This window comes from Macrotis lagotis, chromosome X, assembly GCF_037893015.1.
Source record: "Macrotis lagotis isolate mMagLag1 chromosome X, bilby.v1.9.chrom.fasta, whole genome shotgun sequence".
NCBI lineage: Eukaryota > Metazoa > Chordata > Mammalia > Peramelemorphia > Peramelidae > Macrotis > Macrotis lagotis.
The window spans coordinates 110,752,774-110,772,176 of NC_133666.1; the positions used below are offsets into that span (position 1 = coordinate 110,752,774).

At 34.1% G+C, this 19,403-nt stretch overlaps 1 protein-coding gene across 2 annotated transcripts in view; it reads right to left on the minus strand.

The window, feature by feature from the left end:
* Positions 1-19,403, minus strand: part of TEK (TEK receptor tyrosine kinase) — a 136,152-nt gene that overhangs the window by 77,464 nt on the left and 39,285 nt on the right. For both annotated transcript variants that reach the window (XM_074206166.1, XM_074206165.1), the window contains exons 2-4: positions 12,621-12,932; positions 5,561-5,671; positions 2,517-2,669 (exon numbers count right to left, since the gene is read on the minus strand). In XM_074206166.1, the coding sequence (XP_074062267.1) occupies positions 2,517-2,669; positions 5,561-5,671; positions 12,621-12,932 (576 nt within the window). The remainder of the gene's footprint in view (positions 1-2,516; positions 2,670-5,560; positions 5,672-12,620; positions 12,933-19,403) is intronic.

A 19,403-nucleotide genomic window follows, 5' to 3' on the forward strand; every position in this document is an offset into this window, starting at 1 on the left:
CTTTTGAAATCAATAACTTATTTTTTATCAACAATTCTTCTTGCCTCCTGCTGAACACAGGAGTGGACACAGGAATTCCAATTTCCCTTTGCTCTTCAACTCATATCTTCAGTTCCCTTTTTAACTCAGGCCATTTGGCTGACTTGTCTCTCATGACCATCTTCTGCCATGGTGTTTTTAGTGGGGTTTCTTCTTCCCATAGCCAGTTTTGAATTGTTTCCTCAGTTGGAGGATTCACTTTTGCAAATTGGACCATTTCTAACTTGAATTCAGCACTGGACAAAAAAATCTTTTCTGAGCTATTTCTGGACAGAATGTGGGAAAATGTAACCTAATATACCTGTAACAAATGTGAAACAATGAGCGCAAAGACAAACATGTGCAAAAAAGTTGGAAATGCAAGTAAAAAATACAACTACTGTATAAGATACTCCCAGTTTTTAGACCCAAAATTTTCCAAAAATGGGTGTCTCATACATGAGGAAATATGGTATTTTGTACTAACGTTTTGTGCAAATTACTAACCTCTTGTAGTCTCAGCTCACCCATCAGTAAAATGGGAATAGTAACAGTACTTACCTCACAGGATTTTTAGGAGGATCAAATGAAATACATTTGCAAAACTTAAAGAGTCATATGTTAGTCATTATTTTTGCTATTTGTCATACCCTCCATATTAGACTGTGAGTTCCAAAAGGGAGTGACTGTGTTTTATCTATAGATTGCATCCCTCCTTCCCACTCCCACCTAGATCAGTACTCTGCATATTACTAAGTAGATAGTTTTGAATTATTCGGTTGATGTCAAGTGAAGTTGAAGTTAAAGACTTTCTTATTTGACTTACTTTTCTATCACCTGTCACTTGACCCTAGTAAAGCTTTAATTCATGATGATGGGGTTATTAGGGTTAATATTTTCTAAATATATATTTTTATTTTGTTAAATGTTTTCCAATTATATGCAAAAAATGAACTTCTATTTTTAAAAATGTTGACTTCCAAATCCCCTCTCTCTCCCCTCCCCCATCACTTGAGAGGCAAGATTATTCATATAAAGTCATTAAAACATATTTCCATATTTATTACCTTAATGCAGAAGGAAACACACATACAACCCCAAGAAAAATTTTTAAAAAGTTTTAAAAAGCATACTTCAATGTGCACACAGAATTCATTAGTTTTTTCCTCTCGTCTTGGATCACTGTCTTGATCAGACTAGCTAAGTCTTTCACAGTTGATCATCATTACATTATTGCTATTACTGTGTCCATTGTTCTCCATTTCTCCTCATGTCACTATATAGCAATTCAAATAAATCATTATTGCAGTTAATCTAACTGTGAAATATCTAGAGCATGATATCATAGGGAAACATGAACACTGAGGATAGAAAACAACTTGAGATAAGATTTTTCTAATGAATTCATGATTTAAAAAAATGTTATCCATCTCCAAACAAAGAATTAGTGGAGTTTGAATGCATATTGAATCATAATATTTTTCACTTTATGTGTGTGTTTAGCTTGTGCATTCTTTCACATGATTAATATGAAAATGATTTTCATGATTGCACAAGTATAACGTATATCAAAATGCTTCCATGTCAAGAAAGAAAAAGAAAGATGGAGAGAAATTTAGAACTCAAAATTTTTAAAATGAATAATAAAATTGTTTTTACATATAATTGAGAAAAATAAAATATTATTTTTAAATAGCACTGGTGATTGTAGTCATGTAGGAATTGTATCTTTCCCAGTCATATTAAAATTATCTTTTCAGAAAACATATGTTCCCATAATGCAGAGCAAAGGCAAATTATTCTCATGAATCATAAAGGTGCATGTTTCAGATTCAGAGGAAGTACCAGAAAAATAGAAGATATGTTGGAGCCAAATATTTTAATTTCTAAGATCAGTTTCATTATTGAGAAGGGGCTGAAAGAGGAGGGAAGGTTCTACTTCTTCACATAAGATCATAATAGAGTAGACCTATCATTTATGAAGCAGCTTTAGGATGACTGCTACATTGCAGATGAGGATTGGACCTATGATTTCATCAATGTATGGAATTCTGACATGAGGGGTACCTTATACCAATGTACAAAGCAAGTCATCATCTTCTCTGTAATTTGTAGTTTTAGAAAGTTGTCTAGAGCAACAAGAGTCAGCTCTCCAGGGTCACACAGCCAGTATGTATTAGAGATGAGATTTGAAGCCAGGTCTTGGTTTCAAAGTACTAGGCTGCCTTTTACTTTTTAGATAACTTTAGTCATATGAGAAACATATATGGAAGGCTAACTTCTCTTCCAAGATGGTTCTAATGTTTGTTTTCTCTATAACTGAAAGTCACAATTTAGGAATAAGAAAAGTTGTTTAATTTGAGAAGTCGTGCAGGACGTAACAACAAGAATTCATCATATTTGACTAGACTTTAGATAGTCTAGAAAACAACTACTAAACCCCATCTTGGAGCCACACTGCCAAAAACTGTAGAGTCATTTGCCAACTAGAAACTTACTTCGAACTATCAAACGAGTGAAGGCTGAGGTGAACAGATTTCCTCCTATGTACCTGGCTGAATAGACACCAGCATCCTGAGGCTGAGTATTCATCACATTTACTTCTAGCATATCAGGTACTTCATGCTTAGGTACTGAGTGAATGAAAGATCCTGGGAAGAGAAGAGCACAGAACAATTTTGTAGAACATAAAATTGGCACACTTATACCCTCCCAGAAGATTGATAACCTTTCCCAGGCTCTCCAACATTGTACTCTTTTTTTTAAAATCATATCCATTAATGAAAATACATAGCATCATAATGTAGATATAGGAAGGAATAAGAATATTAAGTTGTTTATTCCTCTACTTAGAGTAGGGAAATGCTTCCTGCCATAATTTTTAAAAAAAATTCTAATCTCATTATACATCAAATCAGATGAGTATTTTCATATACAAAAGAGAACTGAAAAAAGGAATGGTGCAATTCTTTTATATTAAACTCTCTATACTTATTTCTGTCATCTACTGTCAATCTTGCTTCTATTTATTATTCTAATTTAGTGACTTTAGTACAAGTCTCTTCATTTTTTCTCCTAATTTCATTTTTTTTTCAGTCTTCAGTATTCATGTAGGCAATCCCTTTAGGTAACTCAACCAGATCTCATTCTTCAATCCACTTCAATCATTACCTTCTACTTTCCCCTTTCAGAAACGTAACAGCACACCCTACACTGGACTTTACTATCTCCAAGATCCTGAACTTTAAAATTCCATTCTACAACCACTACTTTTCCTTATTCTTCTCTCACTTACACTAAGCCTACCCATTTTCCTTGTTGTGATCTCAGGTCAACTGACATGTTCCCATTTTCTTATTTCATCTTCTCTACTTTAGCTTCACTTGCTTCAATATTTAGCCCTGACTATACTGTGTATATACTAATGTTTTATTAGCTATGGTCTTAGAATCTTTTGTCCCCTTCTGAAAAATAAAATCCTCAGGAACAAAAAAGTAATAAAATATACAAAAGGAAAACAAAAATGTGTGTTCTGAGGATATAAACAACTACTTCTCAAAGAATAATAACAAAAATTATTAACAATCATATGAAAAGTCTCTCCAATTTACTAAATAAATGACAAATGCAAATAAAAACTCTACGATTTTAATTCACAACTAAAGAATTGACAAAGATGAAAAAAGTTCAAAATCATCAACATTGGGAAAGATAGGTTCACTACTTGTACTCTTGTGTTAGAGCTAGAAGTTAATCTGATCATTTTACAAAATTATTCTGAATAATGCTAAGAGAATGACTAAGATATCCATACCTTTTGGCTCAGAGATATCATTTGGCTCCAACTTATACCCTCCAAGGAGATTGATAACAAATAGGTGCTTTATATGAACCAAAATATAAAAGCAGAATTTTTTGTAGAATTAAAGAATTAGAAACAAATTATAGTAAATGCCCATCAATTATAGAATGACTAAACATATTGCCACTAAACCTATTAGCATTAAACATACATGAAATATTATGTAATATGTTTGTGCTTTAAGTAATGATGAATAACAAAATTACAGAGAAACATGGGAAGATGTGTGTGAATTGGTATAAGAGAAGTAAGCAAACCCAGGAACGCAATGAACTACAATAAACTACAATGAACTACAATAAACAACAGTGTAAATGAAAAAAACAACAGATAAGTTGGTGCAGCTAGGTGATGCAGTAGATAGAGCACCTGACCAACTCAAGTCAGGAGGACTTGAGTTCAAATCCTGCTCAGACCCAGCTGTGTGACCTTGGACCCATTGCCTTGCAAAAAGCAAAAAAATAAATAAATAAGACAAGTGAAACTGAATACCATGAAATTATAATGACAAAACTTGGTCCAAAAAAGATTTAAGAAAATCAGCCTCTGTCAATTTTTTTCATGAAGTTGAGGGGGAGAAGATTATAGACATTAAACTATATCTGATGCCAAATTTGGCAGATATTTGGACTAGTTTAATCCAACTGTAGAACTTTTCCTTCTTTTTTATTCTTTTGTAGAACTTTTCCTTCTTTTTTATTCTTTTATATAAGAGATGCAAGGAGGAGGAGGATGGAGAAGAATATATTAATAGAAGTAATGGTTTGCCTTCTACACTGAGATTATAGAAAAGTATATTTTTCAAAGTCTGAATGTAAAGATTGATTTTAATATTGAAAATTCATTTCTAGGGTATGTTTTTTTTCTGCATCTACTTCTGAGGTAGCAGGCAGTATTGCATTTCAGAAGAAATGGTGCTCTCCTCACCACTGTGAAGTCATAAGTAAAATTTTAAAACTTAGTTGATACTCTCATGGATCTTACTAAATGTGGTTATTCAACACAGTGCAGTTTATTATTAGGGATCACAACCTATCTATACCTTCTTAACCCAGATAATATTTGTCCTTTTCTTTAAATAAATTCTTCATAGAGGGTTTGCCTATGGTACCTTAAAGACCTTTCTCTCTGTTTTTTTTTAAATAAGGTGAAGATAAAACCATAGCACCAGGACTGTCTGTCATATTGTCTCACATTTTTAAGTTATTTCTGACCTACCTTCTTTTCTAGACATGCTTCTCTTTGATGATGTTTCTCCATATCTTCACATCCTCCCTGGTAATATATATTGCAACCTACTTAGATGCACATGCATTTTTCCATCACTCTTTGGATCACTAGTATTTTTTAGTTTTCTTAGATTACAATTCTCAATATAGAATGACCAGAATACTTTTAGGTTTTTAAAAAAATCTTTAAAGGAGAAAGTAGCTTAGTATCATTGAAAAGACTGCATTTAGATTTTATTAAAACATCTGATGTCAATTTCTCATTGTACTAGAGGAGAACAAATGCTAGCTAGTTCTATCAAATCAGAAAAAACTACATATGTGGAATAGGCAATGGATTATATCTGGGGTCCAGAATCAGAAGGTTTACAACAGTAATATTTTGGGGTTTTGCTTTGTTTTTAATATTCCCATCAGTAACACATAAAATAGGTTTGGAAGTCCAACTTACCATTTTTGTAAATTACTGCATCTTCTTCCTTTATTAACACTTTTTTGAAGGAAATATTCACATATTCTCCCTTGTTCACAGTCATAGTTAAAGTGTCAGGAAGGAAGGAAGCTTCAATAACCAAAAAAAAGATCAAAATAAATTCCATGTTTATGCCAAAAAACATTTAAACTTTCAATCTCAAATATACTATATAAGTTATTTCAATATTTAAGTCATAAAATTCATTTGTACAAAGTGAAGTGTCTAATAAATAATCCTCATTCCAGACTCTCAGTTCATTGGTTGCAGAACAGAACATTAAAAGTGTTAAAACAAGCTTGATCACCCACTTTTGTGTCCTTAATTCACATAGCCCCTTCATCCCATTTGTCATGGAAAAGCAATGATTTTTCATAACTTCCTGCCTTTCACATTTGTGAGGATAGACCAAGAAAACAATTTGCAGTTATTTATTATATTGTCTTTTGTCAATCTAAGATGTGCTTTGAATTGCTTTTTCCATTAGTGAAGTATTTGCTTGTTTCTTCTTGTAACTACAGGACAATGGCTAGGATGAAGCATGGAATAAATCAAACCCAATAGCTGTTCCCATCACCTCAAGCACATGGGTAACTTGTAGTTATTAAAATTAGCAAATCTGAACTGAAAAGGGTTCTAAGATTATGCTTTTCACTAGTGTCAATGAAGGCAAGCTTCATTTAACCTGCTATATCAGTCTCTCATTGATAATTTATGACCCAATGCTGGTTTCATGAAAAACTTTTCTGGGCAATTTAATTTTCATTGGTACTTTCTATGTATTTTGCTTAAATTATCTGCTCTTTTGTATGAGTGTTGTTTAGTTTAGTGTGGGACTTTTTCCTTTCCACATTGTATTCTAGAAAGGAACCTAGATTCCTCAATGGGCTCAGCTCCAATGTATTTTTCAACTTAATTTTTAAGTATAGCTAACTTTGTATTATGTGAGACCTATGTTCCAGGGCAGACGGGTTCAACCAAATCAAGGTTTTTAGCCAAATCAGAGTTCAAATGCTGCCTTTCTTCCTTCTTGAATTCTATTCTTTTTTCCTAAGTAGTTTTCCATAAGGACCTCCAACAACCTACTTAAATATTCCCTAAGTGTTGAAGTCAAGCTATTTCTGATGTAAGTTAATATGAGTCTGTATATCATAAGATCATGGAATATTAGAGCTAAAAGGGAACCTAGATCATCAACCCCTAGAGAAGAGAACAGATTCAGAAAGAGAAGACTGAAAGTATACATATTGACTTGACAACAGTCTTAAACTCAGATCTCTAAATTTCTAATTAAATGTCTTTTCCACTGTATTCTGCTGCTATCACATAAATATTCTTTAGTACTTATAGAAAATAAACACTAGTTATAAAAATTTTTAATCTGATTATCAATTTACTATGGGCAATACAGTAATTTAAGTCTAATTGAATTATTTCCAGAAGATGATTTAATTATAATATTCTTAAATATAATATTATTAATTTCTTTGTTAAGTATTTCCAATATTATAATTGCTAGCATTTGCAGTTAGCAATTATTTAAGTGTCACAAACAATAGAAGCAAACAAGTAGTACAGTGGATAGTACACTGAATCTGAAGTCAGGAAGATCTGCATGCAAATTTAGTCTCAAACAGTCTCTGTGTGACCCCTAGTAAGTAATCTAATTTCTCTCTTCTCAGTTTCCTCAACTGTAAAATGGAGTGCTAATAGCACCGACTTCTATTGTGAGGATAGACTAAGATGATAATTGTAAAGTACTTAGTTATCACAGAGCCTGGAACATAGTGGGAGCTTAATAAATGTGCATTCTCTTCTCTTTCCCTTTCCACAAGTATAAAAGGCAATTCTACAATTGTGCCAAAATCCCTGTACTTCATGTAGTATCACTTTCCAGACCATGGAATATGAATTTAGACATGTTTGGGAATCGACACGTAAATCTTAATTCTAAAATTATTATAGGATCATAGCATTAGAGTTAAGGAGTGCATTAGAGGCCATTTTATCTGGTCCACTTATAGATAAAAGAACTAAATGATTTGCCTAGAGTCCCACATTTAGTAAGTAGATGAGGTGGGACTTGAGCCCACATCTTCCTAATTGCATGCTGACAAACATGTTATCAAAGTCTGAGAGTCTAAACCAATTTAAGAATTTGACGTGGATTTTCATAAGCAATAGTCAGCAGGGAAGAGGGCAATATTGTTCTTTATTGTATATTGTCATGTTATTTTTTTAGGTTGTTTTTTTGGCAAGGCAATGGGGTTACGTGACTTGCCCAAGGCCACACAACTAGGCCACACAACAATTAAGTGTCTGAGGCCAGATTTGAACTCAGGTACTGACTCCAGGACCAGTGCTCTATCTACTGTGCCACCTAGCCACCCCTATTGTCATGTTATTTATTAATATACTGAGTTCTCTACAGTATTTTGCTGATGATGTTATTTTGTCCTTTTTTTTTTAGGTTTTTGCAAGGCAAATGGGGTTAAGTGACTTGCCCAAGGCCACACAGCTAGGTAATTATTAAGTGTCTGAGACCGGATTTGAACCCAGGTACTCCTGACACCAGGACTGGTGCTTTATCCACTGCACTACCTAGCCACCCCTATTTTGTCCTTTCTTGAAGAATACCATGAATAGGGAGATGATGTCATGACAAGTATATGAATTTGATTTGAGTGAGGTAGTACTGGGCTAATTCCCCAGCCTCACTTTCTCCTTCAGAGTCATCTGAACCCAAATATGAATCAGAATGTTTGGAAATAGTCAACCAGAGTTAAGTGATTTGCCCAAGGTCACACAGCTAATATGTGTCTGAAGTCAGATTTCGATTCAGGCCCTTCTGACTTCAGGACAGGGACTACACTTAGATGTAAAAGTATCTTCTTAGAAGTTTGCTTCTATATAAACCCAGTATATGTCATTCAATGGTCCATGGGACCATGAACATTACTTTTCTCCATCTCCCCAACTTGGAAAAAATGGTATTAGATGTTATATGAATCTAGCATGTCGAGAATTGCATTTGAGCCACATGTGGATTTACAAACTACAGTTTAGGCAGGCATAGTGAATTGGTAAAGACTGACATCAAAAAATGTTTTTTGTTCTTCATTTTTGAAGACCACAACACCAGGATGGTGATGCCCTGACAAGCACATGAATTGAATTTGAGTGAATGGGTGCTGGACCAAGTCACCAACCTCACTTTCTCCTCCAGAGCCATCTGGTTTCAGTGGCCAAATCAGGACAACTAGATGTGATGGCAAGCAGGGTAAAGTGACTTGCCCAAGGTCACAGAGATAATAAGAATCAAGTATCTGAGGTTGGATTTGAACTCCTGTTCTCCTGACTCCAACACTAGTACTTTATCTACTGCACCACCTAGCTGCCCAACATCAAGCATATTATAAAATTAATAATGGAACTCATGACTTCTGACTTTAAGATTTCCAAAGCTTTAGTCAGAAGGTGCCTCTTTAAGACAACTCTATAACAGAATCACAGTAAATCCAGTGAGCCAACCCGGTAAATTTAGCTCTTATCCTATATTTCAGGAAGATGGTTTGTCAAGGCACCAATTCATCAGTTTGACTACTTTTCTGGATACTCTGAAAGTTTTCTAGTAACATTTGAAAGGATTGCCAAAATGGATAATGAGTTGATTACCCTAACATGTCAAAGTCTTGTGTAAAAAGAGGCAGCTGTGGTAAGTGGATGTAAACTAGGAGTGAATGAGACCCGGGTAAAGTATGGACCTGACATGTAGACTGTCTCCAAGTCTCAGTTTCCAGAATGATAAAATGGCAAAATTAGCTAATGAATATAAAAGCATAGTATTAACTATAACAGTATGAAAGTGAAAGCTACCACTAGATTTTGACAAAATTATTTCAGTTATTCTTAGAAGATTTTAACTACAGACTAGTGCTCTTTGTACTTATTTTAAAGTCTATTTTGGATAGAAAATTTTTTTTGTAAGATATACTTACTCAGATTAGGGAAGTTTGAGAAAAGACTCCAGTTATGCTTTACCTCACTCACCTCAGAACCTTGATCATCTCTGGACTTGCTCCAGAATTTCCACTCTCTCTTCACTTGCCTCATTGCCCACTCATGAAAACTCTACCCTGGAGCCCTCCTCACTTCATCAATGATTCCCTTCCCCTAGATCAACATTTTAGGAATCAGCATCTCACTCATACCTCTTTAGATCCCCTCTACATGTTGTCTTCCCTCTTTAGAATGTAAGCTCCTAAGGGTGGCTAGGTGGCACAGTGGATAGAGCGCTGGCCTTGGAGTCAGGAGTACCTGAGTACAAATCCGAACTCAGACACTTAATAATTACCTAGCTTGTGTGGCCTTGAGCAAGCCACTTAACCCGATTTGCCTTGCAAAAACCTAAAACAAAACAAAACAAAAAAACCAAGAATGTAAGCTCCTTGAAGGTAGGGACTATCTTGCTTGCTTATATTTGTGACCCTAAGTCTTAGCACAGTTCCTAGTACAGACTGTTTAATAAATTCTTTATCACCTTCTATCTGTCTGTTTGTGTATTTGTTTTATTATTATCTGTCTTATCTATGACCTAACTCTGTATAACTCTCCAGTGCCAATTTGAAACTTTGGAAAAGTTGAGTCCATATTCCAATTTTGTTTGAACTAATGATCTGTAGGGTTGACCTGGTCCCTCAATTTGAGCCCAGAGAGTTTTTCTATGTAAAATCAATGCCTACCACAGTATCTGACATACTTATTAATAAATGTTTATTGAGTCAATGAAATAACATGCCTTAGTTCAACTGTGTGGCAGAAGAAACTTTATACTATACTAATGGAGAACCTGATTAAAACTCCAACTTTGAAAACAGCAATAACAATCATAATAGCTAGAATTTATTATAGCACCTATAATGTAATGGGCACTATTCAAAGTGCTAACTTTTTTTCCCCAAATACTGCTATTTCATTTGATCTTTACAACAACCCTGGGAACTTATTTTATAGTTGAAGAAATTGAGACAAGCAGAGGTTAAATGACTTGCCCAAGGTTAGAAAGTGAGTAAAGGTCTGAAGCCAAATTTGGACTCATGTTTTCTTAACTCTAGGCCTAGAACTCAATCTATTGTGTGTGCCATCTAGCTGCTTCCTGATAATAACTGACTATAGAACTTTGGAAAAATAAATTTGCTACTCTGGGATTTGTTTCTCTCATTTCTAAAATGGACTACATATTATCTAAAGTTCCTGTTAGCTGTAAAATCCTATGATTCTAGAAGGGATCCAAGGGATCCAATTCTCACTTGGAGTTCAGTAAGTAGAGGAGATTAAATTAGTGGGTTAAGTAATGGGCAGTCAAGGAGCTAAGAATGAAATTCAGTTATCTGTGACATTTCTGGGCTTTTTTTTTTCATTAAAGCAATAGCTATAAAACTCCCAGATTGTCTTCCCTGAGCCCATGGAAGCTTTAGTATAACTTTTTTTTTTTATATAAGCCAAACTAAGGTGACAGATGTGAGGGGAAAAAATAGAGCTTAATTTTCAACTGTGATGGCTTTGGCACACCTAACATCCCTTTGCTCAACCTCTTTTCCTTCTCAGCCTGGTGCTGAATAGCTGCATTCCTGGGAATTTCTGGTGTGCCTTTTTCCCACTCACCCTGATGTCATTTAGAGGTGAATATGCTATAGTCTTTTAAATGAAACGTGATCTTTATTTGTAGAGATTTTTCATTCTCTTTTGACCTAAAAGTTGATTTTATGTCAGTTAAATCCTAGGATTTCCCAGTTAGTTAATAAGCATTCTTAGAGATTCCAAAGAAATCTACATGAAGCAATGGACATAGAGTCATAGAATCTGGATCCTATGACCTGGGGCAAATTATTTAACTTCTGGACCTCAGTTTCCACATGTGTAAAATGAAGGGGTTAGACTAGATGGCCCTTAAGTTCCCTTTTCACTATAAATCAATTGTCCTATAATCTTTTCTAATGGACTCTGATATGCATTCCCCCATAAATAACCAAAGACTCTTATTTAAGGAAAGTGCAATGTAGCAAAAATGTCAAAGCATCAGTTATTTTTCTGAGATTTGTACTACATGTGCATATTATTATCATAATTATTAATAATAGAAATTAATATTTATATGGTGCTTACTATGTGCCAGGAACTATGCTAAACTACTTTATAATTATTATCTCATTTGATTCCTACAACACCTACCTTGAAGTGGGTACTATTATTATTCTCATTTTACAGATGAGGAAATTGAGTCAAATAGAAGTTAACTAATGATCCCAGGTCACACACCTAGTAAATGTATGAGACTGGATTTGAATACAGAGTCTTTGTGACTCTAGATCCCTATATTCTATCTGCTGCTTCATGTAGCTGGCCCAAATAAACCACATTGTAAACCTGAATGAAATTAAACTCTCTTGTGAAATTTCATTTTTTCCCAAAAAGTTCCTTGATCCTTCAGGTACTTAAAAGAGTTCAATTAGAAAGTATATTTCTATTTTAGATTTTGATAATCAGTCTGGGGAGTTTCTGACTTGTTTTGAAGATAAAAATCTTTCAGAGAAGATGTACTTCTAAAGCCAACTGTTTTCTTCACCTCTTAATTATTACTGCCACAATTACCTATGATAGTAGCCCACGGAAAAGAATTAATCTTTAAGAAGCAATGAATCAAACCTAGTAGTGAATTTAAGTATTTCTGAAATGAATAACTCTAATATTAGTTGATTTTGTTGATTTTCCCTGAAGACATTCAACTTTAAATATACTTCTTTTTAGAAAGATCAAATCAATCAAAATAATATCAAGCACCTTCATCTACCCAAAATAATAATACAGGATGCCCCAACAGTCTTAGTGCAATTTTAAGCTATCACATCTTTTTAGATACTTTAGAGAGAAAAGTCATAGTCATGTTCAATTGATAATTTTCCTTTGTAAAAACAGTTTATGTAAGAATTCATGCAGTTCTAATTAGACCTGATTTATCTATCATTTCACATCTTCTTACCTTGCTGCCTCATCTTCATTGTTCGTATTTTTATGGACTCTCCTCGGATTTTCCCTTCACAGTAGTATGCACCATTGATCTTGCTAGCTTTTTCCCTTTTCCATACAACTTTTTTAGCCCATTCTCTAGATTCATCTTGAGTAACTTCCAAGGGCTCCTGGTGCTGGTTCATCAAGGCTTCAAAGTCTCTTCCTATAGTGATGAGCTCAGGAGGACGCCAACCTGTGGCTATACAGGTGAGAGATGTTTCACTATCAGAGACAAGGGGCAAGGAATTGATCAGGATAAGATCCATGGCAGCTTCCACTCTACCTAGAGGGGGGAAAAAAAGAGGTGAAATGAGAGGAAGCTAGGTTTGAAGCATAAAATTTTAAGCTTCACTTTAATATCTATGGAGTCATCCATATTTGAATATTATCTATAAAGACAATTAGTTTGATAATGTGATATTGATGATATATCAGTTATTACCAAGTGAAAAAGTTACTCCTGCTGAATAATCAGCACTTAGGCAATTAATAAATGTGCTTTGGTTGAGCTTACAAAGACAATGTACCATTCAGTTGCACCTGAAAAGTCTAAGTTACATGAATCCATATGATATAGCATTTACTTTCTCCAAATTACCAAATCAATTCCTTACTTTCTTTTTAATTAATATTATTAACAGAAAAAATAGAAACTATTTCTTGATTTATCTGTCCTTTTAAAGGAGAAACAGTAGGAATAAAAGAAGTCTGGATTTACCAATAATAAGTCTTACCTAATTATACCTCAGGGTATAATAACCTAGTAGATAGAATCACAAGGCCAAAAATATATAGTATAATAGAATAGAATACAACATAATATATAACAATAATACTACAACAAAATAACAACATACAATATAATAGATATTAACAAGAAATAGATATATGAATATGAAAGCTGATTCAATTACATACTTTCCTTTTAATATCTTTCAATGGGTAAGGAAGATAGCCGGTTTAATAATAAAAACATTTACCTTTAAACGTGTTTTAAATTTTCTAAATCATCAAAAGGAAAAGGAATAAGTAACAAGAGTTATGTTGTTTGTAAAATATCATAGAAAAATAAGTTGTGGTCACTGGATTCTTGAGGCCCAAAAAGTTTTATCAGAATGCTTTATGTTTTCACACAAATTCACAAAAATTTTTCAGTGTATACTTGTTTTCTATTGATATAAGATTTGCTCCTGTCAAATGTGGTAAATCCATCCTGTTTATTATTTAGAGGGGAGGCTGGCAAAGCCCCAATTTAAGAGTGACATATGATAACACTTTTCATGTAGTCCACTGGACTGAACATGGAACTGGCAGAGGGGGGTGGGAATGAGGTAAGCATAATACCAAAAAAAGGGTGACATTATTTTCTGTTATCCAACTCTGACCATGCCCTGTTCTAATGCTTTTTTCCCTGCCTGTGTCATCTGTCTTTTAAATCTAAAGGACATTAAAAGGAATGAGGAAAATAAGAAAAGAACATCTCCCAAAGAAAGAGAAAAAGAGGAAAGATCTCCAAAACAGGTAGCACATGCTTGAGAAACAAATCTTTGAAATGAGAAAAAGAGCACAATCGTTTTCTATTTCTTTCTTCTTTTAACCACTATCTCAGTTTAAAAGACCCCCTCTGCTCTTTTGCCCTCATTCATCTATAGACTTGATAAAAAGGAAGGAAAAATTACATTTCTTTAAACTTCACTTCTGGCACCAAAATCAACTGATTGCCCAAACTCTTGGAACTGCCCTAAATATCTTAAAGAGGAATAAATTTATTTAATGACAGTAGATAGTAATACAAAAGATGGAGTTCTATTTATAGTAAATTAATTATTAATATGTCCTCCACAATGTTCCTATTCCAATGTTTCATTATGGAATGAAAGTGACCTTGAACTCCTGGTGGTTTTTCCAGGGATATATAAACATTGGTAAGTTTTAACAAAAGACTTCAAGCATGATCCCAGTGAAGATGTTATCTTGTATCTGAGGGCCATTCTAACTAATAAATTGGAGGCTGACTTGGCAAGGTGATTAATTCTTTTGGCCATACACAATCACATGCACATACATTCGTAAGTCTTAGGTGGCCCATAGGGACTATACAACAAACCAGGGTTCTTCTGTGGACTAATGGTAGGCTGAAAGGAAATTCTCTAGCCAAAATACTTACAATAAAATATAAATTAATCACAGGATGATTCCCATCTGTACCCTCTTATTCCAGCAAGACTGAAAATATGACTCTGGGGATCCATTCCAAAATCTAACTTCTACTAAATTTCCTTTCCCTAAATTGGTCAGATTAACTTCAAGGAATTAGTCCGTGTCACTGACTTTCATTCTACCAAAAACCATGAATGAAGACTGAAAATGGGACTAAGACTGGGGAGCTCCCATACTGGTCAGGGCAATTCTTACTTTTAATTTATTATTCAATTGATCCCATTGTCAATGTTAAATAAAATCCAAATTTAAAACAGGAAGAAAACAAGACAAATTTCAGCAAACATATTCCAGGAATTTATATATGAATGACTAGTTTTATATTTTTTTAGTTAATTCAATTCAATGTTGCTTAAACACATATATAAAATACAAATCATTGTTCTAGAAGGTGATATATATATATATATATATATATATATATATATATATATATATATATGGGGAAAATGGCAAGATCCCTACATTTAAGAAACTCACAATCTCCTATAGAAGATGGAATACACAAATAATAAGAAAGTTGGAATAGCATAAGGATATTTGATGTTATTCAGTCATTTCAGTTGTGTCCAACTCTTCCTGATCCCACTTGGGGTTTTCTTTGCAAAAACACTGGGAACAGTTTGTCATTCTCCTCAAGAACCATTTGGATGAAGTGCCCAGATGTGAATCAGAATGAATGAAGATGGCCCTGGATATGAGGCAATTAATGCTAAGTGACTTGCCCAAGGTCATGAAGCTAGTAAATTTCTGAGGTTGGATTTGAAATCTGGTCCTTTTGACTTCAGGGGTGGCCCTCTATCCTTTGCACAAATCTAGCTGTCCCAATATTTAACTCTCCCTCTTGAAATTCTGTCTTTGAGGCTCACTTCTAATACTACTCCCTTATTGAAGTTTTCCCCTAGTTGCCCCCAAATAAGAAAGCTATCCTTTTTTTTTTTCATTAAGTATTCCCCTTCCTAAGACTTAGGGCAGCAGAGGATAAGTACTGGACTTGGAGTCAGGAAGACTCATCTTCTTGAGTTCAAATCTGGCCCCAAACACTTACTATCTTTGTGACCCTGGGCAAGTCACTTAACTCTGTTTCCCTCAGTTTCCTCATCTGTAAAATGAAATGAAAAAAATGACAGATACTAGTTGTGTGACCCTGGGCAAGTCAATTGATCCTATTTGCCTCAATTTCCTCATCTATAAAATGATCTGGAGAAGGAAATGACAAACCATGTTCATATCTTTGCAAAGGAAATCCCAAATGGAGACACAAAAAGCCGGGCATAGCTGAATTACTGAATGACAATAATGTCAATTCTCCTCTTACACCTCCACAAATGTTAGTTCCTTTACCTCAGTGATGATGTGTTTCATTTGTTTTTGTAGAAGACCATGACATCATGGAGATATTGTCCTGACAAACAAATGAATTAGATTTGACTGAAGGGAGTGCTTAATGGGATGGATAGTAAGAGAAGGAAGGAATGGAAAATTAAATAAAATCGAGAGAGAAAAAATAAAATTATGAATGGGAATGCACGAGGGAGACAGAGAGAGACAGAGAGAGAGAGACAGAGATAAAGAGACAGAGACAGAGAGAGACAGAGAGAGAGAGAAAGAGAGAAAGAGAGAGGGAGAGAGAGAGACAGAGAGGGAGAGAGACAGAGAGGGAGAGAGAGACAGACAGAGAGAGACAGAGACAGAGAGAGAGAGACAGAGAGAGAGACAGAGACAGAGAGAGAGATATCAAGGTTAGTTAGTGTATAGAAGTTGATCCATGGATCTGTTCCTGTCAGTTCTGGGGATCAACTTCCACACACATAAAATGATTTAAAAGGATGGAATCAGAGAATTTAATGAAAAGAAATTTAATGAAGTAGAACAATGCAAATGATCAATCGGAAATCCAGAAAACTGATGATGATACAAGCTTCTCATCTCCTGACAAAGAGGTGATAGATTAGAGATTCAGAAAAAAAGTTTTTTGGTGGGAAAGATAGGTGAACAGTGGGAAATGAATTTTGGAAATATCAAGAAAAAGATAAAAAGAAAAGCATATCGAAAAAGAGTAGAAGGACATTCAAAAGGGATCACAGACATGCAGGGCATTATTGAAACTACAATGTTAAACTGTATATATTGAAATTAGTAAACTTTTGAAATAATTAATAAATAATTGAAATATAATCAACTAGTGGTTTTTTCATATTTAGTAGATATTTACAACTTCATATGCAGAGCCCTCTTTATCTCTTCTTTGTATGAGAAAATGTTCCTTTGTTGCTACCTGTCAGGTTTATAATAACAAAAAGAAATTTGAAAAACAAGAACTATGATAGCAGGGAATTAGGTCATTAACATGTGGTAAAAGTAATGTCTACCTCGATCTCCTCCATGTAGGTTATGCTGGGTTTATCATTTTCCAAAAAATTAGAAGTTATCTGCAACCCTTGACGGATTTAGGGAACTTCAAGCAAAAACCATCTCTGTGGCTTTCTGGTTTTTTTAAGGATGTCAAGAGGCCAGTCCTGACCAAATTCATTTCTGTTTGGAAAAAGGAAAGGCTGACTCTTCCTGAACCAGAGCTGTTTCCTCGTTGAATATTCTTTCCATGCAATGTCTTAAGACTACCTCCTTTTGTTTACTGTTAAATAGCCTATGAGTGTCTCATTTATGTCTAACCTGAACTACCGGACCAAAGTAAGGTCTAGTGCACAACAAGGATGCCAAAGTGGCTAAGAACAATGGTAGGACAGAATCTAGATAAAGAGCCTGTGAACTGAAGGTTGAAGTCACTGACAATGTGAGAGTACTTGGAGAGAACACTTAGGGAGCATTGAGAAAGGAGAGAATATGGTATATATCACATGGACCTAAAAAGAGCAGGGGTTGCTAAATAATGCTAACAGATCAATGATCTAGAAGTGGCAAAGAAGATGAGAGGAACATGACATATGTGTGAGGACAACTATTGTTGGCTTACAACAGAAGAGGAATTCTATTAAAAGCAGAGAAGAGAGAAGACATAACTATATGTTAAGAACTACGACTAAATTGGATGGAGTTAGAAAATGAGAGGAAATAGTAGGAGTAAGTATTACATTTACAGGGAAGAAAGAAGTAAGGATCTAGGTGATAAATGTGTTGGATAATAACTTATATGAGTGTGACTGCCAATCTGTATAAGTGGGGGGATTTCCACAGTGGGAATGCTGCAAAATTTTGTTTTAGGGGAATTTATAGAAACTGATGAGCTTCAAGTTTCCAATTAGTTTGTTATTGTACTCATAATTGTCTCTTATGTTACTTTACTGTACCATCCCCCAAACATATTGTCTTGGAATTGCATACTATTTTGTTCTCTCTCCCTTAAATTAGTAATAGTGAATAATGATGAAAGAAGAGTCCAATGAAAATATTATGCCAGATATAATTCCTCAGTATTGGTGAGGAAAATGAATTCAAATAGTTTTTTTTTTTTAAAGTCAGCTTTGGAGAGAAATCCAGAGCAATTAAAACTCTTGTTACGAGAAGAAGCCTATGGATTCTGACATTAAGACTGATTAATTACTTGATATGACAAAAAGGATATGATAACACACCTCTCTCCTGAAAAAATCCCTAATAAGCTAGTTTATTTCATATTTTCAATGCTTCCATTGATTCTAAAACAAGTTTATGTTGACCAAATCTTTTTTCAAGATCCCATAATATACTTTTATTTAGTTTTCAGAGTAATGTTAGGGATCATAGAGTCATAGCTTTAGAACTTTAGAGCTGCAAGGGGCTTTCAAGATCATTTATTCCAGAAGTGTTAAATACATAGCCAGGCTACATTGTAGCTTGCATCTCTCCCAGTATAGATGGAATTAAAATGTAATTGGAAAATATTTAACAAAATAAATAGACATACAATAGAATATAGATAATGCTAATATGTGCTTTCTAAATCAATATGCATTCAATAATAATTCCTATGTACTATTTAGTGGTCCCTTTTCTTTTTGAGCTGAACATCAGTGATATAATCCAAATTCCTCATTTTGTGGATGAAGAAACTGAAAGCTAGAGAGGTTAAATGACTTGCTTTTGGTCATATACTTAGTGGGTTTTAAACCCATGTTTTCTGAAAACAAATCTAGCACTTATTCCATTATACTGTACTGCTTCCTCATTTAGGTAAAACTGTGAACATGTCATAACTGGATAAAAAAAGTGTAAGACCATGAGTAAATTCATTAATTAGTCATGTTTATATGCTAATCATAAAAGTTAATCATTTGGTTTAACAAGTAAGATGTTACTCTAATTAAAGTTATTAGTGTTTGTAATTAGTTAGGATGTATGAAATTCAACTCCAGTAAAATTCAAACATCTGTCCTAGTAGAGTATGAATTCACAATTTTCTCACTTTATATAAAGGACTTTAAGAAATATTTGTAATCAAAGAAAGGGGCCTGTCAAACCAGTGAATAATTATTCTACTTAATAGAAATATTAACAGAACTCTGGATAATTTATCAGTTATTATTTCTTTTGGTGA